At 40.8% G+C, this 27,197-nt stretch overlaps 1 protein-coding gene across 2 annotated transcripts in view; it reads right to left on the reverse strand.

The window, feature by feature from the left end:
- mRpS5 (mitochondrial ribosomal protein S5) overlaps nt 1-27,197 on the reverse strand; it is a 144,198-nt gene that overhangs the window by 16,557 nt on the left and 100,444 nt on the right. Inside the window, exon 9 of one of the 2 annotated variants that reach the window (XM_090369580.1) lies at nt 15,050-15,112. The exons of the other annotated variant lie outside the window; for it this stretch is intronic. Coding sequence (XP_090225706.1) covers nt 15,050-15,112 — 63 coding nt within the window. The remainder of the gene's footprint in view (nt 1-15,049; nt 15,113-27,197) is intronic. 2 annotated transcript variants of the gene reach the window in all.

Genomic DNA, 27,197 nt, shown 5'->3' on the forward strand with positions numbered 1-27,197 from the left:
AATATCTGGGAAGTTAAAATCCCCCATTATAAGACATTCCGATTTACTAGCCCACTCTATTTCTCTGTACTCATTCAAGTCATTAGGCCTATCACACACTCCTACTCTTATTTTTGCTTTTGCAGTGCTTATGTCACACCAAACTGACTCAACAGTGCACTGTTCATCTATATCAACTGGATGCACTTCTTTTGATTTTATGTTTTTCTTTATTAACAGCATAACACCTCCTCCCTTCCTATCCTGTCTATCCTTTCTGTACACATTGTACTCCCCAAATTCCAGTTCGGCATTCCTTATATCTGTGTGACACCATGTCTCCGCTATCCCAACAATATCCGCCTTTGATGTCTTGACCAACACTTCAAATTCATCAAATTTATTTATTATACTTGTAGCATTGGTATACATGCAAGTATACATGCACCTATTCTTATTCTTAGTTACTCTAACACAACCCATATACCCACCTGTTTCACGATGACTGCCATCCGTCCCTGAAACCCCCAATACCCCTCGCTCCAGGTCGCTACTTATTCTAATAAAGTTGTGCAAGAATCACCTTCACCTCTGCCTACAGCTACTGTTAAACTATTAGTCCTTGTATCTCCCCCCCCCAAGCTATCAGTTTTCCGATCCACCCAACACTGCCTCAATAGCATCAGCAAATATTCTTGCACCCACAAGTTCCACAAGTTTCTATTTAAGTGTATCCCATCCCTGTAGAAGCAGTCTCTCCTGTTAAGTACAGTCCAGGCTGAAAAAAATTCTATCCCTTGAGCCTTGCACAATCTTTCCAGGGCCGAATTGATCGACAAGGCTCTCATCACATACTCCCTCCTATCGTGTCTGGGCAGAATTGCAGACACTTTCAAATTCAACCCTAATTCACGGCTTTTTTTTTCATCAGTGACCTGTACTTGTTAAGTAATTCTGCTGGTCTCCTACTCTTAATATCATTAGTGCCAATGTGTAAAACTATATCACCTTTTGTGCCCCTAAAAGATGATATCTGCTCTACAACGTCATCAACCTTTGCCCCTGGCAGACATACCCTGGTCCTGTTCCACCTATCCTTTTTACAAAGCATGTTTCCCGTTTACCTGACAATAGAGTCACCAACAACTACTATTTCCTGTGGGACCAGCGCATTCTGCCTTGGGTGGTTGCTGCTGTGTTGCATGATGACCAAGTGCAAGCTCTGGCGTTGATGTGGGCAGCTGAGAGCTTGATGAGCCCCTCAATTTAGATTTTTCGAGGGAATCCACCCTGTCCTTCAAACTCTCATATAGGCCCATAACAACGCTGAGTTGTCGCCTGATTTCCTTACATCGCGCACACACAAAGACATCCCCATGGCAATATCATGTTCCGTTCCAGATAGTTCGGCAAACATTTCACAAGTTGCACATTTTTTTAGGCTGTGATGCGTTGGAGAATCGCCCCCCTCAGTTCTCGCCCGAGTCACAGCACTCCTGCCACTTTGTGCCCATTGCTTTGCTGCTCTAGTTTGGGGCATGATATTTTAAATTAATAAGATCAATAATTAATAAGTTCTAACCATTAAATGTAGAATTTCAAATAGTGTAGTGTTCTAGGTTATATTAGACAAAATATCACAAGAGTTTTTGATTTTGACATTTCCAGAGTTGGTAGTCATCAGCAACTGGTATTCATAGTGGTCTCTACATCAAACTAACTCATTTTTCAACTATTCTGTATTCTATATTTATGGGTTTTACTATGAGCTTGACATTGAAGTGGGATTAGAGTTGCTGCATGTGTTTTTTTTTTTTTGGTTAGACCTAGTAATGTGTTTTTAACAAGTCTGTAAAGATCTGTTACTGCAGCAGACCCTTAATACATTAAAAATTATGAATAGGCATAGGCAACCATTCTGAAAAAAAGTTGTGTAAACTTAAGAACTGATGTGCTTGCAATGCCAATTTCAAAATAGCTATGCTGTAGTGCAGCAGTTCCCAACCGCTGGTTTGCAAACCCCTTGGGATTCGCAAAAGTGTTCCAAGGGGTTCACACTAAAAATTGTGTAATGGTGTCTACTTAGATTTACATAGGTATATTTTTGTAAACTACAAAATAGTTTAATATTAACTTATGCAGTTCGGTTAAAAAAAATTTATATTTAGTTGTGATTTGGGCCACACACCCTTACATAGCAAGCATGCACGACAGGATGTTAGTGGGGGGATTGGGTGTGAACGTGCCAATATGTATCACACCGTTCGGCTGTGGTAAAAGGGTTATAAAAAATTATAAATAATATTGAATAAAGTAAAATAAAATTAAATATAAAGTCAATAATTGCCAATGAAAGATACTACATCCCCCACAATTCCTTATACAGTGGCTTCTTACTTTACTCATGTTTAAATTATGTGAATTAAAAATAACATGTGGCAACCATATTTATGGAAAGCAGCACAAGAGGGGGAGCACATACCCAAACAGATATTCAACCTGGATGAAACAGGCTTATATTGGGGGGGGGGGGGATGCCTGATCGCACTTATATTTCCATTGCTTAAAGGTGATGGCAGGTCGTACATGCCCGTGTACTGGTACTCAAACCCTAAAGGGTGGATGACTGCTGTTATTTTCAGATGTTATCTTGGATCTCAGTTACGACCAGAATTTGGAATGTATTGCAAGGCAGAAAGAATTCCATTCGACATCTTACTTATTCTTGATAATGCCACAAGCCATTAACCTAGTATTGTCGATGCCTGTTCCAATATCAAGATTGTATTTGCCAGGGAAAAAACAATCTCAATATTCCAGCCTATGGACCAACATATGATCAAATCTTTTAAGGATCAGTATTTACAGCACATTCTGGCTGATTTAATTGACAAAACTGACCACAAACAGATGAGTGTGCAGCAATATTGGTGAGCCTTCAATATAAAAGATGATTTAAAATTCATTGGTGCTGCATGGCTTGAAGTTCCACATAGCTGTATTCAAAGTTTGTGGCATAAGATCTTAGCAACTCTTAAAGGCTCTGATACCAATAAAGATTTTGCACAAACTAAAGACAAATGCGTGAAACTTGCTAAAAAGATAGGGTTCACTGAAGTGGAGACAACTGATGTTGATTTAATTGATTTGCATCATCAAGAATTGTCAAATGAAGATCTGTTTGCACTGGAGCAACATCGCATTCAAGAGGAGAAGGTAGCAGCAAGTGAAAGCCCAGAGGTTAAAGAACGGAGCCCGACAGTGAAAGGAATATCGAAAGTATTAAATCTTATAGATGAAGGCCTAAATCTTGAACAAAGCTCTAAACTGCAACGTAAAGTTACACTAGAACTTAGTTGCTACTATGAGTTGCTGCGTCAGAAGAGGCAATTTGCAAAACAACTAACTCTGGATTCTTTTTTCAAGCACTCAAGGGAGCAGTCACGTGAAGCCTCCTTCTCCTGGGTTAGTATAACACCCTAACCCCACCTATCTGGTCTGAATCCGAGGGAACAGAATCTGACCATTACGATACCGCTCATCAATCTGCCTAAGGCCACCCTCCACTCTAATTTCTCTCTCTCAATTTTTGTTTGCGTTGTAGGTATATGTTGGTTACAGTGAACATACTTCTTCTTATGGTATAAAAAAAATAACTAAATCAATAAAGATGAATGAATCTTTTTGGTTGCTCATAATTTTGTTTAGAGTATCTAGTCTTCCAACCAAAGAAAATGAATGGTACGTACTGGTAGGGGTAAAGTAGCTAGATGCGAGAGTTACTCTTTGTAGGCCTATTTTCATATTTTTTGATTTTTGGCGATTATTTACATGACGTGCGAATTTAAATTGTGCAAGACATTCTGGAACAAAACCCTTGAGTAAATTAAGAAGTCACTGTAATTAGTTTACTATCTTACAATATATCATGTTAATATTTTATAATAAAAATTCAGACCTATTATACAATTTCAGACAATATAGGCTTAGAGGTTTGCAATAAAAATATTATGTTGAAAGGAGTTCGCAAGTCAAAAAAGATTGGGAACTGCTGCTGTAGCATATAGAAATGACAAGGAATAGAGAAACTGCCAGGAAGTTTGGAGTTAATGAATCAAATTTGCAATGCTGGTTTCTTATGAAAGATAAACTGTTAATAGCAGTTTCACATGCAAAGATTTCAGAGAGCCTATTTGTAGCAGGCATCCAGAAGTTGAGCACATACTTTCTTTTGTGCAAGAAAAAAGCAATTATGTTATGCCTATCAGTCAGGAAATTCTTCTTTAAAGCAGATGTTCCCAAATTTTTATACTTTGAGCCTTGGTTGAAGGGCTATGTTTGAGTGAAGGCTGAAACCATTACCTAATAAAAAAATGAGGTGGCTCTAGAAGAAGCAGGACCAAGCAGGATTTGAGGGAATTGACCCCACAAAGACGCACAACATACTGAAACAAAGATCCAACAGAATCCTGTGGAAAGTCACAGACCACCTCAATTGGTGAATAATACCAGATTACCTCAACAACAACAAAGTAACACTAGATACCATCTGTAGAGCCATTTACTGTGTCGCTGTAGTAGCCACCACGATGAATGGAAGAGAAACCTGAGATCGACAGAAAACAAAATGCAAAGACAAGGAACCACTAGCCTGGGAAAGAAAGCTACAGCAAAGATAGAAAAGCTAAGACTGAAGATAGGCCAACTGACTCAGTATCAATGGGGTAACAGAAGTAAGAGGCTGATCAGAAAAGGAAGACCATCCTCAAACAGAGACAACACTCACAGCAACCACGAGACCTATAATCAGAGGATTGAAAAATACTTCGACACCCTCAAGCAAAAACTCCTTGCACTCAGTAAGAGACTTTGCCAATATTGGGAGAGGGCCAAGAGGAGAAGCAGGGCACTCAATGAGTTCTGGGGAAAACCTGTGGAGCAGTGAAGTTAGCCATAAAGGCCATGCCCCCTGGATAGACCTAGAACAGAAGAAAACAAAGGACATATGACAGAGTGGGAGATTCAAGAGGAAGAAATGAAACAGCCCATCAGGAAGTCCCACAACTAACCTTCATGTTCATGCCTTGCCATAACAAAGCACTGTGACACACAATCCCAGAGTCTCCAACTCAAGGAATCACTTATCTGAAGGCTAAAGACAAAGACACCACAAATCCAGCAATGCAAAGACCAATCACCTACCTCCCAACAATGTAAAGATCTAGACCAGCTCTACAACGAAGAAGATATCAGACCACTTGGAGAGCCAGAACATCATGGCCAAGCAGCAGAAGGGATGGAAGTAGATGAGCAAAGGATGCAAGTTAGCAATTGACCATTGACACGGCAGTTATGGAGCAAGTCTACAAGAAACATTGCAACCTGTACATGGCCTACATTGACTACCAGAGGGCCTTTGATTCCATGTCCCATAGCTGGCCGATAGAGACAATGAAGATCTATGAAGTCAACCTGGCAATGATACACTTCCTAGAAGTAACCATGACAAAATAGAGGATCGCCATCGAGGTCAAGAACATCATGACCAGACCAATTGCCACCAGAAGAGGAATCTTCTAGAGAGAAGATTCCTCTTCTGGTGGAAATTGCCCTGAATCCACTGTAGTTTTCTGCCTAGCACTCTTCTTTCTTCTTCTTTGGTCCTTAGCTGGCAGCTGGGGGAGGCGGTTGGCCACGCAACCAGTATGCTGCTGTAGGTGCCGCAGGGTTTCGGACTTGCTCTGTGATGTTCTTCCATACCTTACGATCCATGGCGTCAGTCCTGGCCTGGTTAAGGTCGAGACGTCGGCTCTTCAAGTCATTTTCCACTTGCTTGGCCCACGTTTTCCTAGGCGCGGTCCGTTGGATGCTCCATTGGGTGGGTCGTTGTCTCCAAAGGAGTGTGGATGGTATTCTGTTCATGCCCATTCTACATACGTGGCCAAACCATCTAAGCCTTCGCTTCTGGATTTGGTCGGCAATGGTTGGTTGCTGTTGGCATCTGGCGCGGATGGTATCATTAGTGATGCGGTCGCGAAGAGGGATGCCCAAGATCTGCCGCAGGCATCGCATTTGGAATACCTCAAGTTTGTTCAAATCTAACTTGAGACAAATCCATGTTTCCGATTCGTAAAGAAGAATGGGCAGGATCAAAGTCCGAAAGAGTCGGATTTTAGTCTTTGTGGAAATGTTGGTCCTCTTCCACAGACACCATTTGAGCGAGGCGAATGCAGTGGCCGCCTGTCCAATTCTGCTGTGGATTTCCATGGTGGATGCAACTTTCTTCTCCTGGACCAGCGACCCAAGGTATTTAAAGTCCTGCACTTGCTCGATCTGGATGCCTTCGAGATATATGGTGGCTTGCGACCCATCTGTTGTCAGGGCCTTTGTCTTACCAGCATTGATCTTCAAACCGTATGGCCGGGCAATGTCGTAGAAGATGTCCGTGGCTTCAGCGTCGTTACCGGCAAGGATAGCACTATCATCAGCAAACATCAGGTCAGTCACATAGTGATCCTTGTCATATTGTATGCCCTGTCTGTTTCTGAATGCTTGCCTCATAATGGCGTTGACCACGATGTTGAAAAGCAACGGGGAGGCTACATCCCCTTGGCGGACTCCAGTTTGGATGGTAAATTCCTCAGATAAATCGTTCTGGATGCGCACCTGGCTGGTTAAACCGTTGTATGCAGTTTGGAGGAGTGTGATGACTTTTCGAGGTACATGTTCAACCTCTAGTAATTCCATAAGGCAGGCCGGTGGACACAGTCGAAAGCAGACTTAAAGTCAATGAAAACAATGACGGTTCACTGTCCACACCGGATCCTCTCCTCCATCAGCTGACGAATGGCAAAGATTTGATCACAGCATCCTCGCCCGGGTCTAAATCCTGCCTGTTCTTCTCGACTGGTTTGCTCGCGATGTTTTTGCAGTCTTGACTGGATGATCTTCATAAAGACCTTTCCGATGATGGAAAGGAGGCTGATGCCATGGTAGTTCTTGCAGTCCCGGTTATCACCTTTCTTGTGGATCGGTACGATAATGGCTTTCCTCCATGTTAGCGGAATTTGTTCAGTGCACCAGATGGTTTTGAGGAGTGAGTGTAGTCGGCGAAGCAGTACATCTCCCCCGGCTTTGATCGCTTCTGTGGTGACTTGGTCCACTCCTGGTGCCCTGCCATTCTTCAGGGATTGTATGGCTGCTTTCACTTCTTCTACTGTAGGCTCAACATTGACCATGGAGACCTCAGGGGGGTCGATCGAGAGTGCTGTTGCTGGCGGTCCCTGAGGTGGGTCGTGATTATACAAAGCTTTGAAGAATTCACTCCACCGTTGCAGGCGTTCGGATGGTGATCGCACGAAGGTCCCATCAGCATTCTCGATGTTGTCACTAGTCAATTTGGTCTTTCCACTCAGACATCTGAGGGTGCGGTAGAGAGTGCGGTACTCGTTCTTGGATGCCGCCACTTCAAGATCGTCTGCCACTTGGTTCCAGTATGCTTCTCTTTCTGCTGTCATTCTTTGTCGGACTTCTCGGTTTAGCTGCCGGTACCGTTCAAAGTCGACCAACTTTGCCTGTTTCCGTTTGTCCACGAGGTCGAGGCACTCGTCTGATATCCATGGTTGCGTTCGACGTCGGGCAGGTGGACATAGGGGCTTGGCACATTCCAGGATGGCATCAGAGATCTGCTTTTCTTCTTCATTTATATCCTCGGGCACGGCCAGCATCTCGAAGCGGTTGGATAGGGCGATCTGATATGCCTGTTTGTTGGCAGCATTCATTAGCTGCCTCCAGTCCAGCTTGGCTGACCGAGATGATCTTTTTGCATGCCGTAATTTGAGCTGTACCTTAGCCCGGATGAGGTAGTGATCAGATCCGCAATCAGGTCCCCTCATGGCACGAACGTCCATGAGTGATGAGTGAAATTTGGCATTGATCAAAATGTAGTCCAGGATTGCTGAGTCCTTGCCAGATGGATTTCGCCATGTAAGTTGATGTTTTTGAGGGTGCTGGAAATGGCTGTTTCCAATGATCATGTTGTTAGATGCGGCAAAGGACAACAAACGTAGTCCATTGTCATTGATCTTCCCATGGCCAAACTTGCCCATTGTTGTTTCCCAACCAGATCTGTCCACGCCAACGTGGGCATTAAGGTCCCCTGCTAGGATGATCACTTCTGTCTGCGGAATTGAATCCAGCGTATGTTGGAGCTGGTTGTAGAAGTCATTCTTGGTCGGGTCCAGGCTAGTCTCAGTTGGCGCATAGGCGGAGATAATATGGGTCTTGATGGTGCCCTTGACAGTAAGGACTGCCAGGCGGTCCGATATTGGTTGGAAAGCGATCACACTACTGGTGGCCTGAGCGTCAACCATAAAGCCCACTCCTGCTTCTCGTTTCTCACCACCAGAGTAGAATAGTATAACCGCTTCGTTAGGTGCTGCTGGTTGGATGATCATCGTTCCAAACCCGGTGAGCCTTAATTCGGATAATGCCGCGATTGATATCTTGCACCTAAGTAGTTCTTGGGCAATGATTTCCTTTTGTCCAACGTGGTGTCCCGTTCGAACATTCCATTCGCCAATGTTAATTGTCCTTTTCGGCGTAGTAAGTTTATTGCTGTGGCCAGTGATCCACTTCACACCAGCACCCTGGGTCCCCAGTGCTGGCGCATCGGCTACCCCGGATGTGGTAACATTGTTATAAGAGCTTGTTCTGTGGCCAGTGGTCCACTTCACACCAGCACCCTGGGTCCCCAGTGCTGGCGCATCGGCTACCCTGGATGCGGTAACATTGTTGTAAGAGCTTGTTCCGAATTTCATGTGGTTTCTTGCCTAGTTTCCCCGGTTTCCTGGTTCTGGTCATTTCGGCAGGATGACCACCCTCCTCCTTTCGCAGCCGGGCTTGGGACCGTCCATGGCCTAGCACTCAGCAAGAGAAGTATAGATATACCCTAAAAGAAGGGAGGTAGAACCTGTACAGCTTCTTACACCTGATGTACGTGGATGACACAACCGAGAATCAACTCCAACAGCTACTACAGATCACCAAAGAGTTTAGCACTGATATCAGAATGCAATTTGTCCTAGACAAATGCAAGACCCATGGATTTCATCAGGGAAATTCAGATGACCAAAACTACCAGCAGAAGACTGGCGAGGAGGCTGAATCCATAACAGAGAGAGAGAGACATAAGAATATCTGGGGATGATGCAGGCTCAACAGCTAGAACACAAGAAGATCAAGGCCCACCTCACAGAAATACCATCAAAGACTGAGAAGCCTGCTAAAATGAAAGCTGGATGGCAGGAACATGGTGAGAGTCATAAACACATATGTAGTCCCAGTACTAACATACTCCTTCAGGATCACAGATTGGACGAATACTGAGCTGGAGATTGAGACCGAACAGGATAATGATGATGAAGGACTGCCAAAACCACCAAAACTCAGCCATTGAGAGACTGACCATAGTCCAGAAAGGAGGAAGTGGTTTGAGAGACTTCATTTAACAACAGAAGGCAATTAAGAACCTGAGGGATTACTTCCAGGAAAACACAGCACCAATCTACCAAGTCATAAGGAAGATAAACAAGCAGCACATAACATCAACCTCAACAAAGAAACCCCACAATGACCATCAAGACTACATAGATATGATGACTTCCAATGCATAGCTCTCAAGTGGGAAGCTCTCCCCGAAGAAATCATAATCACCATACAAGATCTCCTGGAAATCAACACCAGGACAAGAAATGCATCACCAAGGACCCTGGAATGACAGATGATACATGTTGATGATGCTATCTGCCCCAAGAAACAATCTAGCACATCACTGCGGAATGCAGAGTGATCACCCAGACAGAGTACACTCCCAGACTTGGCCAGGTCGCCAGGATAATCAGAAACAAGCGAAAATATACCAGTTGATCAAAGAAAGTGTACCATAATACGAACCTCAGGCGTTCACTAGACCTCAACTCGCAAACTACACTGATGCTGTGTCATAATAGTCATAATAAGACAAGACGATCCCGCACAACAGAACAAACACAATCCTCATCGACAAGGGCTATCTACTTGATTGACACAGAGGTGCCCAACACCAGCAACCTCCAGAAAACATCAGGAAGTACACAGATCTAAGACGGAAAGTCAAATAAATGTGGCACATGGAATAAGTAATTATGATCCCAATCACCGTGTCAACCACTAGCATGGTGCTAAAGAGCCTCCATAAGAGCCTAGCACTGAGCACTTACATGGAACTCCAGAAAGCCGTGATCCTGAACACGTGTAGGATAGTCGAAGAGTTCCTTCACTAACAGTAGTAACTGGACATAACAACCACTCTATGCACCTGGTACCATTACCCATTGCAGGATGGGGGGGGAAACCATAATTATGGTGGCACCTCTGATTCAGGGGAAGTCCTTATAGATTGTAGATGTGCAAAAGCAACTTCTATTCACAAAGGTAGCTCAAAGGATTGAATTGAGTAATTAAGACAACTCAGCATTGTTATGGGCCTATATGAGAGCTTGAAGGACAGGGTGGATGCCCTCGAAAAATCTAAATTGAGGGGCCCATCAAGCTCTCAGCTGCCCACATCAACGCCAGAGCTCGCACTGGATCATCATGCAACACAGCGGCAACCCCCAAGGCAGAATGCACTGGTCCCGCAGGAATTAATAGTTGTTGGTGACTATTGTCAGGGAAACGGAGAACATGCTATGTAAAAAGGATAGGTGAAACAGGACCAGGGTATGTCTGCCAGGGGCAAAGGTTGATGACAGAGCGGATATCATCTTTTAAGGGCACAAAAGGTGATATTGTTGTACACGTTGGCACTAATAAATATTAAGAGTAGGAGATTGGCAGAATTACTTAACAAGTACAGGTCACTGTTGAAAGTGTCTGCAATTCTGCCCAGACACGATAGGAGGGAGTACATGATGAGAACCTTGTCAATCAACGGCCCTGGAAAGATTGTGCAAGGCTCAAAGGGTAGAATTTTTTCAGCCTTGTTTGTACTTGTTAACAGGAGAGACTGCTTTTACAGGGATGGGATACACTTAAATAGAAAGGGTGCAAGAATATTTTCTGATGCTATCGAGGCAGTGTTAGGTGGGTCGGAAAACTGCTAGCTTGGGGGGGGATACAAGAACAAATAGATTAACAGTAGCCACTGGCAGAGGTGAAAGTGATTCTTGCACTGCTTCTATTGGAATGAGCAGCAACCTGGAAAACAAGATGTAGGCTATTTCAGTCTGATGGGAGTCATTGCGGTACAAATAAACACATGGATTGTGTTAGGGTAGGTAAGAATAGGAACAGGTGCATGTATACTTGCATGTACACCAACGCTAGGAGTTTTGGTAAATAAATTTGATGAATCTGAGGTATTGCTCGAAACATCAAAGGCAGATATTGTTGGGATATCAGAGACGTGGTGTCACACAGATATAAGGAATGCAGAACTGTAATTGGGGGTGTACAATGTGTACAAAAAGGATAGGAAGGGAGGAGGGGTTATGCTATTAGTTAAGAAACACAAAATCGAAGGAAGTGAAGCCAGTCAACATCGCTGGACAGTGCAGTGTCAAGTCAGTTTGGTGTGACATAAGCATTGAGAAATCAAAATCGAGAGTAGGAGTGTGTGGGAGATCAAAATTGAGAGTAGGAGTGTGTAGGAGATCAAAATTGAGAGTAGGCCTAATGACTGGTGAGTATAATAAGAAACTGTACAGGGGAAATAGAGTGGGCCAGCAAATCAGAGAGTCTTATAATGGGGGATTTTAATTTCCCAGATATTGATTGGAATTTGTGGGTTGGTCACTCACACACTAGCAAGGCTTTTGTGGATTTATTGGATGATTGTTTTCTACATCAGCATGTTCGGGAGGCAACCAGAGGGTTGTTGTTGTTGTTTGGTTTTTAGGAGCATTAGCAACTAAGGCTATATTGCTCCTGGAATATGCGGTGGTCATTCCCTAACCTTTCCGCATCGTCCGTATTTGGTGGTGACGGGCTCGAACCCCAGTCTAATCAAGAAGCGTGTGCTACGCACTGCTGCTCCTTCCCACCTGGCTACGGAGGCGCCTGCAACTAGAGGGAGTAATACTCTTGATCTGATTATCAGCAGTGATTCTTCATGCATTAAGAATCTGCAGATAAATGAACCACTAGGTGGCAGTGATCACAGTGTGCTGAAGTGGGATTTACTCAAAGATGTAACTACTATCAGGAGTAAAGGGAAGGGTTTTTGCTTTCGTAAAGACGACTACGGTGGTCTGAGACAGTATTTAAATTCTATATGTTAAACTTCAGTTGTCACTTCTCAGTCCGTTTGCCCAAATTTTCTAGATAATTACAGGAAGTTACATCTTTCATTAAATCCCACATCAGCACATGTAATCACTGTCACCCAGTGGTTCATTTTTCTGCAAATTCTTAATCACTGATGATAATCAGATAAAGAGTATTACTCCCTCTGGTTGCCTCTTGAACATGTTGCAGTAGAAAATGGTCATTCACAAAATTCTTGCTAGTGTGCGAGTTGCAGTCAATATCTGGAAAGTTAAAATCCCCCATTATAAGAGATTCTGTTTTACTGGCTCACCCTTTCTCTGCACAATTGCTCATTGTACTCATCAGATTCATTAGGCCTATAGCACACACTTACTCTCATTTTCCCTTTCCCAGTGCTTATGTCACACCACACTGTCTCAACATTACATTTTCGACCAATGTCAACTGGATGCACTTCTTTAGATTTTGTGTGTTCCTTAACTAACAGCATAACACTCCCTCCCTTCCTTCCTTCCTTACTTCCTATCCTGTCTATTCTTTCTATACACATTGTACTCCCCAAATTCCATTTCTGCTCTGGTCATATCTGTGTGACACCACGTCTCTGATGTCCCAACAATATCCGCTTTGGTGTCTTGACCGGCACTTCAAACTCATCAAATTTATTAACTATACTTCTACCATTAGTGTACATGCACCTGTTCCTACTCTTAGTTACTCTAACACAGCCCATGTATTTACTTGTTTCACTATTTCCAGCAGTCCTGGAAATCCCCAGCAACCTGCTTTCCAGGTTGCTGCTCATTCCAATAGCAGTGCAAGAACCACTTTCGCCTCTGCCCACTGTTAATCTTTTAGTATGTGTACCCCCCCCCCCACAAGCTAGCAGTTTTCTGACCCACCTAACACTGCCTCGACAGTATCAGCAAATATTCTTGCATCCTATCTATTTAAAGTGCATCCCCATTCCTGTAGAAGCAGTCTCTCCAGTTAACAAGCACAGACCACACTGAAAAAAATTCTACCCCACGAGCCTTGCACAATCTCTCCATGGCTGAATTGACTGACAAGGCTCTCATTATATACTCCCTCCTATTGTGTCTGGGCAGAATTGCAGACACTTTGAAATTCAACCCTAGCTTATGACTTTTTTCAAAATTGACCTGTACTTGTAATTAAATCTGCAGATTTAATTACTCTTAAGGTCATTAGTGCCAATGTATACAACAATATCACCTTTTCTGCCCAACAACATCATCTACTTTTGCTCCTGGCAGACATATCCTGGTCCTGTTCCACCTATTCTTTTTGCACAATATATAGTCCCCGTCTCCCTCACAATAGAGTCGGCAACAATAACTAGTTCCTGTGTGACCAGTGCATTTTGCCTTGGAGATTGCTTCTGTGTTGCCTGCTGCACGGGAGTGAGCTCTGCTGTTGGGTTGGGCAGCTGAGAGCTTGACGGGCCCCTCATTAATTTCTTCGAGAGCATCTACCCTACACAGTAATTTTGACATCATTTACTTATAGATCAATAAACTTTTGATAAGAGGGTGGAGTGAATATTGACAGCCCTTACTGCATAAAATTTGAAAGGAAATGTTATGCAGTAAGAACATAACATTTCCCTTCAAATGGGAAAAATCAAAGAGTAAATAATGTACTTATAAAGTTGTCTCTATTTTTGTGTCATTTTTCTACACGTCTCACTTTAACTTGATACATTTCATCCATTACTTAAGATTTTTGTATGCTATTCAATTAAAATTCTTTCAGCCAAAGGCCAATCATCCTTTCACAGCTGCTTTAACTCTTAATTGGATAAGCATTTGTTATCATGAGCTGTTCTTTAAGCTTTGTGAACAGAGTAATAAAAGTCAAGCTAAGTTCTGGGAAGGACGTAGGACTGCAAATCTCAGGGACAACATTCTTGGCAGTGTTACATGAATGCAATGAGGTTGTGTGTTGTCACACTGAAGCAACACTGATTGGGATTTTGGACTTGTCCAAAAGTATATTTCATATTGTCAATAATTGAGATTTTGGACTTGTCCAAAATCTCAATGTATCATAATTAAATGACTGTAGTCTCTCTCTCTCTTTTTTTTTTTTTCTTTTAATCTGGCATGGATAACACACCTACAGAACCCCCCAAATAAAGAAGAGTAATGGCATGCAAGCTAGTGCAAACGTATCATTTCTGCATGCAGCCAACTACTAAGTAACTAAGAATTGGCATCATTTAAGTATATTTCATATTGTCAATACTTTCACAAGGAGTTACCATGATATTGCACTGCCTTGAATACATAATGATTCACCAATGGAGAAGACTACTGTTACTTATTCTTGGTGAATACCACCATCCAGATGACACAGTTTCGGAGCTTGTTGGCTCCTGATCTGTGGGTGGGCATACCCTGGTGTTGCAATGATGACAACCCAGTTGCGAACTATGATTCCACAATTTGAGATGCCTGATGGTGTGCAAGTAATTAAGATTAAAATTATGCATTTGCACTAACTTGCATGTCAGTTAACTATTTTGCAACCTGAGGCTTATAGCCCTAATCTTAAGATGCTCTATAATTTTAAGAAGCAATAGGGAATGGATAACATTTTTAAGTATGGATAGAGAAACATTTTTGATGTGTTAAAATATATATATATCTAAAGCAGAAAATATTGAGCTCAAATTAAGTATATTTTCAAGTTTACTTTAAAATGATAAAGTATATTTATACTCTTTTTCAAATATTACCTTTTGGCTTCTTTTTAACAAATATTTTTGTATTGTTGAATTGCGAAAAAAAGTCATGAAGCACTGAAAAGAAAAAGGGGTAGGAATTGTAAAATATTGTACAATCCAGAGGCTTGAGAAATTTAAGATTCTTTAAAAAATATTGTAATAAAATAAAAAATTTATATGTATAAATTTTCTAATAAATTACCCAAACTGTAATATATCTTTTTTTTTATATGTAGATGAAATTGTCAGAATATCAAGAGATTCCTGATATTTTGGCAAATGCCTTTTCAGAAATAAAGATACAGTAAAATCTGGCACTCTTGGGGATTGAGAAGTGCTGGATTTTAAAATTTTCCCAATTTCAAAGAGGTATACCTAGTGGTTGAGTAGTTTTGGAGAAGCTTATTTCAATGAACATTAAGCACTAGCAAATGAACCTTGCTTACATCTGTAAATACAGTAGAACGTTGGTAATCTGAAGTCAGTAATCTGGAATGATTTGAAAGGTTGATTTTTTATTATTTTTATTAATGGTAGTATTTGAGACAAGTGTTTATTATGTTAGGAGAGTATTTCTGTCTGTTTTTTTATGTCATATCTGGTGAAATGTTTGATTAGGACTAATTAGTTTTCTCAGAAACAACGAGTGACAGCATTTAGTCATTCGTTTCCGTGAAACCAATTTTCCATGACATTTTGTTCTCTTCATTTCATATTATGTTTAGTTTAGCTCCAGATTCGTTAAGAATAATATCGGCCCGAAACTGTGCAATTTATTATTTTTCTCCGTTTTTTACAGTAAAATGTCAACAAAAAAAAAATGCATAGCTTTTAATATTACAACAAAAAAACAAAGGAAATTATTAATTAGAGTTATAAAAGGTGAAAATTTAGGAAATCTCGCCAAAGAATTTAATGTGGGGACTTCAACGATTTATGACATGAAGAAAAATTCCAATGCTATATCAGAATTTGTGTCAACTATTGATAGTGAAGGAAGATCTAGCAGAAAAAAGATGATTTCGAAACCCGATTATGGAGCCTTAAAGAGTGCACTTTATTTGTGGTTTCTACAGAAGTGAAGTTTAGGCAAGCCAGTGTCTGATCCAATGTTGTGTCAAAAAGCATTAGATTTTAATCGAAAATTAAGAGGTTATGAAGGTTTTAAGGCACTCACAGTTGCCTTAAAACCTTCATAACCTGAAAAACTTTAAATTCAGACACGGTATACATGAACTAGATATTTAAGAAGAAGAGATATATTCTGCAGAAGTGTCTGCAATTTTGCCAAGACACAATAGGAGGGAGTATATGATGAGAGCCTTGTCGATCAATTCGGCCCTGGAAAGATTGTGCAAGGCTCAAGGGGTAGAATTTTTTTCAGCCTGGTCTGTACTTGTTAACAGAAGGGACTGCTTCTACAGGGATGGGATACACTTAAATAGAAAGGGTGCAAGAATATTTGCTGATGCTATCAAGGCAGTGTTAGGTGGGTCGGAAAACTGCTAGCTTGGGGGGGGGGATACAAGGACTAATAGATTAACAGTAGCCACTGGCAGAGGTGAAAGTGATTCTTGCACTGCTTCTATTGGAATGAGCAGAAGCCTGGAAAACAAGATGCAGGATATTTCAGAGACTGCTGGGAGTCATTGCGGTACAAGTAAACACATGGGTTGTGTTAGGGTAGCTAAGAAAAAGAACGGGTGCATGTATACTTGCATGTACACCAATGCTAGGAGTTTGGTAAATAAATTTGATGAATTTGAGGTATTGCTCAAAGAATCAAAGGCGGATATTGTTGGGATATCAGAGACATGGTGTCACACAGATATAAGGAATGCAGAACTGGAATTTGGGGAATCACGTCTACAGAAAGGATAGATAGGATAGGAAGGGAGTAGGAATTATGCTATTATTTAAGAAACACATAAAATCCAAGGAAGTGAAGCCAGTCGACATCGCTGGACAGTGCAGTGTCAAGTCAGTTTGATGTGACATAAGCATTGAGAGATCAAAATTGAGAGTAGGAGTGTGCTATAGGCCTAATGACTCTGATGAGAATAATAAGAAACAGTACAGGGAAATAGAGTGGGCCAGTAAATCAGAGAGAGTCTTATAATGGAGGATTTTAATTTCCCAGATATTGACTGGAATTTGCGGGTTGGTCACTCACACACTAGCAAGACTTTTGTGGATTTATTGGATGATTGTTTTCTACATCAGCATGTTTGGGAGGCAACTAGAGGGAGTAATACTCTTGATTTGATTATCAGTAGTGATTCTTCATGCATTAAGAATCTGCAGATAGAGGAACCACTAAGTGGCAGTGATCACAGTGTGCTGAAGTGGGATTTACTCAAAGAGGTAACTACCATCATGGGTAAAGGAAAGGGTTATTGCTTTTGTAAAGGCAACTACGATGGTCTGAGACAGTATTTAAATTCTATACAGTGGGACCAACTGATGATGATGTTACCAACAGCAAATTCAAAATGGGAAGCATTCAAAGAACTTATCTTGGAAGCTACTAGGCTTTACATACCAACTAAGAAATATTGTTCAAGGTTTAGGCCTAAATGGATGTCAGATGAATTAATGAGACATATGGCAGAGAAGAAAAATGCATGGAATACATATAAAATAACACATGACACAGACGCCTATGATAGATATAAGTTGATCTGTAACCAAGTTACAAAGGAGGTTAGGCAGATTACGAGAAATCTTTGGCAAAGGATGCAAAGAAAAACAGCAAAGAGTTCTTTACTTATGTAAACCCTAGAAGGAAGGGGATGAATCAGATTGGTCTGCTTGATATCGATGGTTCAACTGTTGATGATCCTGCTCAGGTAGCTAACAAACTAAATGAATATTTTGCATCGACATTCACACATGAGGAGTTATTCAGTGAGGTGAATGCCAGAGGTGTATTCGACTCTGGCAGTAAGCTAGATAATCTTGTAATAACTGAGAGTAAAGTGGAGGAGAAATTGTTGAAGATAAACACAAGAAAGGCACCTGGGGTGGATGGGATCTATCCAGTTATATTAAAGGAGGCAGTAAAGGAAGTAAGCAAACCCTTAGCCATAATTATGAGAGCTTCCTTGGACTCAGGAGAGGTACCCATAGACGGGAGATGTGCAAATGTGACCCCCAATTCACAAAGGAGGATCAAAGGCTGACACAAGTAATTATAGACCTGTGAGTTTAACTTCTGTTCCAGGAAAATTAATGGAGGCACTGGTTAAAGAAGCACTCCAGGATCATTTAGACAAGACTTCAGTTATAGCTCGGACACAGCAGTTTTGTTAAGGGGAAGTCTTGCCTGATCAATTTGATAGGATACTATGATGCAGTCACAAAAGAACTGGATACAGGGAATAACTTTGATATTATATCCTTGGATCTTAGAAAGGCTTTTGATACCGTTGCACATGGAATACTGCTGCAGAAATTGGAGCAGTGTGGCATTGGAGGCAAATTGTTGCTATGGATAAAGGGGTGGTTGAAGGGGAGAAGGTAGAGAGTGGTAATCAATGGACACTGCTCATCATGGACTAATGTTATTAGTGGAGTCCCTCAGGGTTCAGTGTTGGGTCCATTATTGTTTTCTGTATTTATAAATAATACTGATGATGGTATATCAAGCTCAATGTCCAAGTCTGCAGACGATACAAAGGTTGGCAGGGTTGTTAAGGACACTACTGAAGCTATGCTGCTGCAACAGGATCTGGAAAGGTTGAGCAGATGGGCTGAGAGGTGGCAAATGAAGTTTAACATTGACAAAAATGTAAAGTACTACATATGGGAAACAGCAACCCCAGAGCAGCGTACCAATTCTGTGGTACTACACTGACAGTGGTAGAGAATGAAAAGGACCTGAGGTAATTGTGCAGGCAGATATGAAGTTCTCTGAGCAGTTGAGACGGGCTGCAAGAGTAGCTTCATGGTGTCTTGTCAATGATATACAGGAACTTTTCTAGCAGGGATAAGGAGGTGATTATTCCCTTGTATAAGACAATGGTCAGGCCACACCTTGAGTACTGTATACAGGTCTGGAGGCCTCATTTCAAGAAGGATATAGAGCTGCTGGAACGAGTCCAGAGAAGGGCAACAAAATTAGTGAATGGAACAAAGGGTTGCTCTTACGAAGAAAGGCTTAAGTTTTGCAAATTAAGTGTCTGGAGATTAGGCACTGGTGAGGTGATTTGATAAAGGTGTATAAAGCTTTAAATGGTTTGAGCATGCTCAACGCTGATGGGATTCTGCCTCTTGCTCAGAATAATCACCTGAGAGGGCATAAATTCAAATTGAAGAAAGATAGATGTAGGATAGATGTGCAGAAATTTGCCTTTAGCTAGAAGGTAGTTAGTTGGTTGGTGGAACAGACTTCCAACCCTTGTTGTGGAAGTTGATAGCATAAATAAATTTAAGGCTCAGCTGGACAGGTATTTCGAACTAACGGAGGGGTGAAGTGGAAGGTTTTTTTTTTTTTTTTTTTTTTTTGGCTGATGCTGCATAAGCTTGCTTTCTTGCATCATATGCCTCTACTAATGCTAATTCTAAATGAATCGGCAGCAGTGTCCTTTAAACGTTTGATTTAGTTATAGGAAATTACGAGAAAGAAAACATTTATAATATTGATGAGATGGGCTTATTATGAAAAGCATTACTGAGAAAAACCCTAGCCACTAAAAGTGAAATGTCTATAACAGATTTTAAGATGAGAAAAGAGTGAGTTACAATTTCTAAGTGTACAAATGCTGCTGGATGCACAGATTGCCCATACTCATTTTCGGTAAGTCAAGAGTATCTAAAAATCTAATTTTCCTGTTTTGTATAAAAGTTTATAGTTTTAATTGTTTTGCAGATGTCTGTTTCATGGATATATCCCAAAATATTTTTTGCCTTAAAGCAGAAAGTATACTTAGATTTCCCAGAAAACCAAGTCATGCAAAAAAGTAACAATCGTTTATGTTGTCTTGAGGTTCCTACTATATTACTGGAACAGCAAAAGGCATTGATTTATGACTACCTCTAAGCCAGCCTGTTAATGTCCTCAAACATGAGCTGCAGGAAACCTTTGGAGCCCATACTTTATCATGATCTCCGACATTACATTCAAAATAGAGTTTATAGGCTTTTCTCACAAGTTGTGACAGTGGCTTCTGCTGCGATTTTAATACCACTTCTCTGCAAATGTAGCAAAAGCTATCCGGCTTATTTTGGCAAGAATTTTTTTTTTTTATGAAAACTCTAAGCATGAAAGGTATTAAAACCTATAGTATTTGGTACCGTGCATGGGTTGAAGGAGAAGTATGGAGGGAGGGAGGAGCCGGAAACTTTGCTCTAGAGACTAAACATGGGTTTCACCACTTCAAGCCTCCAATAAGCAAAGTGGTGGTATTTCACCGGTTGACGAAAGTCATCTACCACCTACTATGCAACGTATTTCATGTATGGTTGAGGTATGCACACATAAGAACACAATTAAAAAATTCTGTATTTTAATTTCTAATTTAAACACAGTTTACAATTTACAGTAATACAGACAACACTCGTTTACAAACTTTCTGCTCTTTTTCATTTAAGATCCTCTCATGTATGTATTTATTTTATTTTATTATTATTTTTGTTTTGTAATTAATTTTGTTTCTCTCTCAATATCGCTCAATTTTGTTCTTATGTAGTCTTTTAGCATTAGCAGAGGCATATGATGCAAAAAAGCAAGTTTATACAGCATCAGCCAAAAAAAAAACCCTTTCTCATTTCACCCATCCACTCGCTCCAAACGTTTGTCTAGTACTGCCTTGGATCCATTTAAGCTATCAACTTCTACAACAGATGGAAGTTTGTTCCAGCAATCAACCACATGCTGGCTAATGGCAAATTTCTGCACATCTATTCTACAACTGTCTTTCCTCAATTTGAATTTATGTTCACTCACGCGATTAACCTGGGCAAGAGGAAGAATTCCCATCAACATTGAGATTGCTCAAACCATTCGAGGCCTTATACACCTCAATCAGATCACCTCGCAGGTGCCTAGTCACCAAATACTAATTCGCAAATCTTAAGCCTTTCTTCGTAACAGCAACTCTTTATTCCATTCACTAATCTTGTCGCCCTTTGTTACTTCATCTCTCTACAATCTTGCTCGAATCCCTTCAAAGGTCTGTCATTCTGTTAAGCCTTTCTTTGATTACATTGCAGTTTTTTTTTTGGGGGGGGGAGGGTTGAAATTTTTGTTAATTCACCCAAAACCAAATACAGATATTTATATAAAATTAAAAATTATAAAGATAGAATCTGGAGCAGAGTGGAATTTTCCCCAAATAGGGAAAAATTACAGATACATAAAAAGAAACAATTGTATTATAAATGATTATAAATATATATTTATTACCAAATAGCCTGCAAGTGAAGGCTCTATAATTAAATAATTTTTTCCACATACACTTCATATACTCTCTCCTTTATAATGTCATTTCTACTATCAATATATTTAAAATACAAAACCAAATATAGTTTTAAGGCCACAAGAATGAACTCAAGGTAACTGCCATATCCAGTCTATTTAAGAAGTGGAGGATTTGGTGAACTAGGGAAAAAGAGGGAGAATAGAGATATTATTTATATCATAGACCAATATCGAAATGAGATCACAATTTACTGTATACATTATTTCATTATACTTTTGTTTAAAATTAAAATTAATCTAAAAATCAAAATGCCCTACTCACCCTATCACGTTGTTTCTTCTAAAATAAACTGCACCTATTAAAGAGATTGAGTTCATTCTCGTGACAGTACAACTACAGACTGTTTTCATTCAGCCTCCAAAACCAAGATTGTTAGATGATCCCATTAAGTCAGTTTATGTTTATTCTGTTAAGTTGCTCAGTATACAGCTTTCTTCAAATACAGGTATCAGTTATCTAAGTATTCTGGAATATAAAATGTGTTCTATCATTGATATTATCAGAAAAATTATTTTAAAATATTTTGCTATCTGTAATTTTCTTCTGTTCCCATTAATTGTCTTTTGCATCTCAATCTGTGATATAATTACAGACCTGTTAGTTTGATTTCTGTTCCAGGGAAAATAATGGAGGCACTAGTTAAAGAAGCATTACAGAATCATCTTGACAAGATGACAGTAATAATTCAGACACAGCATGTGGTTGTTAAGGAGAAGCCTTGTCTGACCAATTTGATTGGATACCATGACATGGTCACAAAAGAACTGGATGCAAAAATAATTTTGATATATACTTGGATTTCAGGAAAGATTTTGATACTGTTGCACATGGAGACTACTGCACAAATTGAAGCAGTATGGCATTAAGGGCAAGTTGCTACAATAAATAAAAGGATGGTGAGTGGGAGAAGACAGGGTAATCAATGGATACTGCTCTTCATGGACTAACATTATTAGTGGGTCCCCCAGCGTTCGGTGTTGGGCCCATTGTTGTTTTGTATATTTATAAATGATATTGATGAAGGTATATCAAGCTTAAAGTCAAAGTTTGCAGATGATACAAAGGTTGGCAGGGTTGTTCATAACAGTAATAACAGTATGCTGCTGCAACAGGATCTGGAAAAGTTGGGCAGATCAGCTGAGAAGTGGCATCTGAAGTTTAACATTGAAAAATGCAAAGTACTGTATATGGGTAGCAGTAATCCCAGAGAAATGGTCCAACTGGATGGTGTTACACTCAGAATAGTGGAGAATGAAAGAGACCTGGGGGTAATTGTGCAATCAGATATGAAGTTTTTTGAGCAGTGCAGACAGCCTGCCAGAGTAGGCCATGTCAATGATATACAGGAATTTTGTGAGCAGGGATAAGGAGGTGATTATTCCCTTCTATAAGGCGATGGTAAGGGCACACCTGAGTACTGCATAGAGATCTGGAAGCCTCATTTTAGGAAGGATATAGAGTTTCTAGAACAAGTACAGGGAAGGGAAACAAGACTTGTGAGGAGAACAAAGGGGTGCTCTTATGAAGAGAGGCTTAAGTTCTGTAAATTGCAACATCTGAGACTAGGCACCTGCTAGGCAATCTGATTGAGGTGTATAAGGCCTCGAATGGATTGAGCAGGCTCAATGCTGATGGGATTCTTCCTCTTGCTCAGCTTACAAACCTGAGGGGGCATAAACTGAAATTGAGGAGAGACAGTTGTCGAATAGATGTGCAGAAATTTGCCTTTAGCCAGCATTGTGGAAGTTGATAACTTAAATAAATTCAAAGCAGAACTACACAAACATTTGGAAAGAATGGATCAGTGAAATGGGAAAGTTTTTTTTTTTTGGCTGATGCTGTATAAGCTTACTTTCTTGTATCATATCCCCTACTAATGCCATATCCTGTCACATCCATCTACAGCGGATTAATGAATAGATGTACTTTTCTCAAGTTTGCTCTGGAGATCAAATCTATAAGCATCTGCAGATTTCACACATCCAAATTCATTGGAGAATGAAGGCAAAATTGTGTCTACTTTGTAAACATTTGAACCTTTTCCATATTTGAAGATTTCACACCTGGGATGTTTCCAAGCTATAATCCAACCATTACAGAATAAAAAAAAAAAAATGTAACCATGTTTTATTACCATAGCTCTGTTTCTCCACAACCAACATACACCGATGAGCCAAAACATTATGACCGGTGAGTTGTTATGCAAATTGAGCAACTGCAGGTGAACTACAGCACATGTGCGGGTCAGGACACTATAAAAAACACCTGATACTGAGCTATGTTAATCAGTGTTACTCTTGTTCTTCAGATAGAAAAGGTAGTGGACTTGAGTGAGTTTGACAAATCCAAATTGTAATGGCCAGACGACTGTTCAGAGCATATCCGAAACGGCATGGATGGTGAGATGACCATGGCCAGCCATGGTTAGTACCTACCGAAAGTGGTCCAAGGAGGAAAAACTTATGAACCGCCGGCCAGGTGTTGGATGACCATGGGTCATCGATGCTCAAGGTGAGTGAAGGCTCTCCCGGATGGTACGCGGCAACTGAAAGGCAACTGATGCAACTCGCAGGTAATTGGAATGTTGGTGACTGGAGTAATGTGTCACGACACACAGTACATGGAACTCTGCTGAAAATGGGGCTGTGTAGCCACAGGCCGCTCCAAGTGCCCATGCTAACCATGGTTCACCAGCGACAGCGCCTACAATGGGCACATGAGCACCAAAACTGGACCTTAAGTGATTGGAAGAAGGTTGTCTGGTACAACGAATCACGTTTCCTGTTCCACCACATGATCGGCCAGGTATGTGTGCGTTGTTTACCTGAGAAAGTGATGGCGCCTGGATGCACCGTGGGACAAAAACAAGCAGGTGGCCGCAGTGTCATGCCTTGGGTGATGTTCTGCTGGGATACTCTGGGTCCAGTCATCCATGTGCCAGGCACTCTGATGTCTACCACCTACACAAACATCATTGCTGACCAGGTACACCCTTTCATGGCAGGGCCGTCTTCCAGCAGGATAATGCACCATGCCACACTGCCCGGAACATGAGGAAGACTTCCAGGTATTGCCCTGGTCTCCAAATTCACCAGACATCAATCCCATTGAGCATCTGTGGTTTGTGTTAGAACAGAACTCCAATCTGCAGCATCTCAACCACAGACCTTACACGAGTTAAAGGATCTGCTGGTTACACGGTGGTACCAGATACCACAAGACATTTATAAATCTTGTAGAGTCCATGCTTTGCTGGGTACGAGCTGTTTTGGCTGCATGTGGACTACCAACATCATATTAGGTAGGTGGTCATAATGTTTTGACTCATTGGTGTACACTAGATGCTGATTTATCATTTGGATACAAGACTTCTATGATCATAATCAACCATGAAGAATTTTATGATTGTAATATGAGGAATTACTAACATCTTGTAGTTTCCTGTACTCTGACTTGAAATGTTTTAATTTTTGTGTAGCCCTTGTAAAAATTTCTAATTGCTGTATGTTGTTTTTTTTTTTTAGCATTTTCTCTGTAAGCTTGTTTTAGGACATACTGCCTTTCTTCCCAACACCTCCAGCAATAAAGGATTCTTAATCTTACACACACACACACACACACAAAATAAATGCTTTTTTTTTTTTATTAACATTTGGTTTAGCATTAGCAAGGGTACATGATGCAAGAAAGCAAGCTTATATAGCATCAGCCAAAAAAAAGAAGAAAAAAAAAAAACACACACACACCCTTCTCATTAGAAACATCAACTTACTCTAAATGTTTGTCTAGTTCTGCCTTGAATCTGTTTAAGCTATCAACTTCTACAACAGATGGAAGTTTGTTCCAGCAATCAACCACCAGCTGGCTAAAGGCAAACTTCCGCATATCTATCCTACAACTGTCTTTCCTCAATTTGAATTTATGCCCTCTCAGGCGATTATTGAGCAAGAGGAAGAATCCCATCAGCACTGAGCATGCTCAAACAATTCAAGACTTTACACACCTCAATCAGATCACCTCACAGGTGCCGAGTCTCCAGACACTGTAATTTTCAAAACTTAAGCCTTTCTTCGTAAGAGCAACCCTTTGTTCCATTCATTAACCTTGTTGACCTGCTCTGTACTCGTTCCAACAGCTCTATATCCTTCTTAAAATGAGGCCTCCAGACCTGTATACAGTACTCAAGGTGGGGTCTGACCATTGCCTTATACAAGATAGCAGGGATAATTACTTCCTTATTTCTGCTAGAAAAATTTCTGTATATCATTGACAAGACACCATGAGAAGTGCAGAGCAGGCCTTCTGCACTGCTGAGAAAACTTCATATCTGCCTGCACAATTACTTCCAGGTCCTTTTTAATCTGTACCACTGTCAGCGTAGTACAACACAGTTGATATGTTACTCTGAGGTTACTGCTTCCCATATGTAGTACTTTACATTTGTCAATGTTATACTTCATTTGCAACCTCTCAGCCAATCTGCTCAGATTTTCTAGATCCTGTGGCAGCAGTGTACTGTCATTAGTGTCCTTAACCTTCGTATCGTCTGCAAACTTGGACATTAAGCCTGATATACCATCATCAATATCATTTATAAATACAGAAAACAACAATGGACACAACACTGAACCCTGAGGGACTCCCGTAATAACATTAGTCCACAAAGATTTTGTTTTGTTTTGGTTTTTAGGAGCATTAGCAACTAAGGCCATATTGCTCTGGGATATGCGGTAGTCATTCCCTGACCTTTCCGCATCCTCCGTGTTTGTTGGTGACGGGCTCGAACCCCAGTATAATCAAGAAGCGTGTGCTACGCACTGCTGCTCCTTCCCACCTGGCTACGGAGGCGCCTAATCCACAAAGAGCAGTGTTCACTGATTACCACTCTGTCTTCTCCTACTCAACCATCCCTTTATCCACAGCAGAAATTTGCCTCCAATGCCACAGTGCTCCAATTTGTGCAGCAGTATCAAAAGCCTTTCTAAAATCCAATTATATGATATCAAAGTTATTCCCTTAATCCAGTTCCTTTGTGACCACATCATAGTATCCAATCAAATTAGTCAGAAAAGACTTCCACTTAACATAACCATGCTGTGTCCGAGCTATAACTGAAGTCTTGTCTAGATGATCCTGCAGTGATTCTTTAACCAGTGCCTCCATTAATTTCTCTGGAACAGAAGTTAAACTAACAGGTCTATAATTACTTGTGTCGCTCTTTGATCCTCCTTTGTGAATTGGGATCACATTTGCACATCTCCAGCACACCTCCCCTAAATTCAAGGAAGAGCTCATAATTATGCGCAAAGAGAAGTAAGCAAACCCTCAAAGGGTTTGCTTACTTCCTTTGCTGCAACCTTTAATATAAGTGGATAGATTCAATCCTCCCCAGGGGCCTTTCTTATGTTTATCTTCAACAATTTCTCCTCCACTTTACTCTCAGTCATTACAAGATTATCTAGCTTACTGCCAGAGTTTAATAAACCTCTGGCATTCCCCTCCCTGAATAACTCCTCATGTGTGAATGTAGATGCAGAATATTCATTTAATTTGTTAGCTACCTCAGCAGGATCATCAACAGTTGAACCACCAATGTCTAGTGGACCATTCTGATTCATCCCCCTCCTTCTAGAGTTTACATAAGTATCCCATGCATTTTTCTTCTCTGCCACATGTCT

The sequence above is a fragment of the Mastigoproctus giganteus genome, chromosome 3 (assembly GCF_048544385.1).
Source record: "Mastigoproctus giganteus isolate SK-2022 chromosome 3, ASM4854438v1, whole genome shotgun sequence".
In the NCBI taxonomy this organism is placed as follows: domain Eukaryota; kingdom Metazoa; phylum Arthropoda; class Arachnida; order Uropygi; family Thelyphonidae; genus Mastigoproctus; species Mastigoproctus giganteus.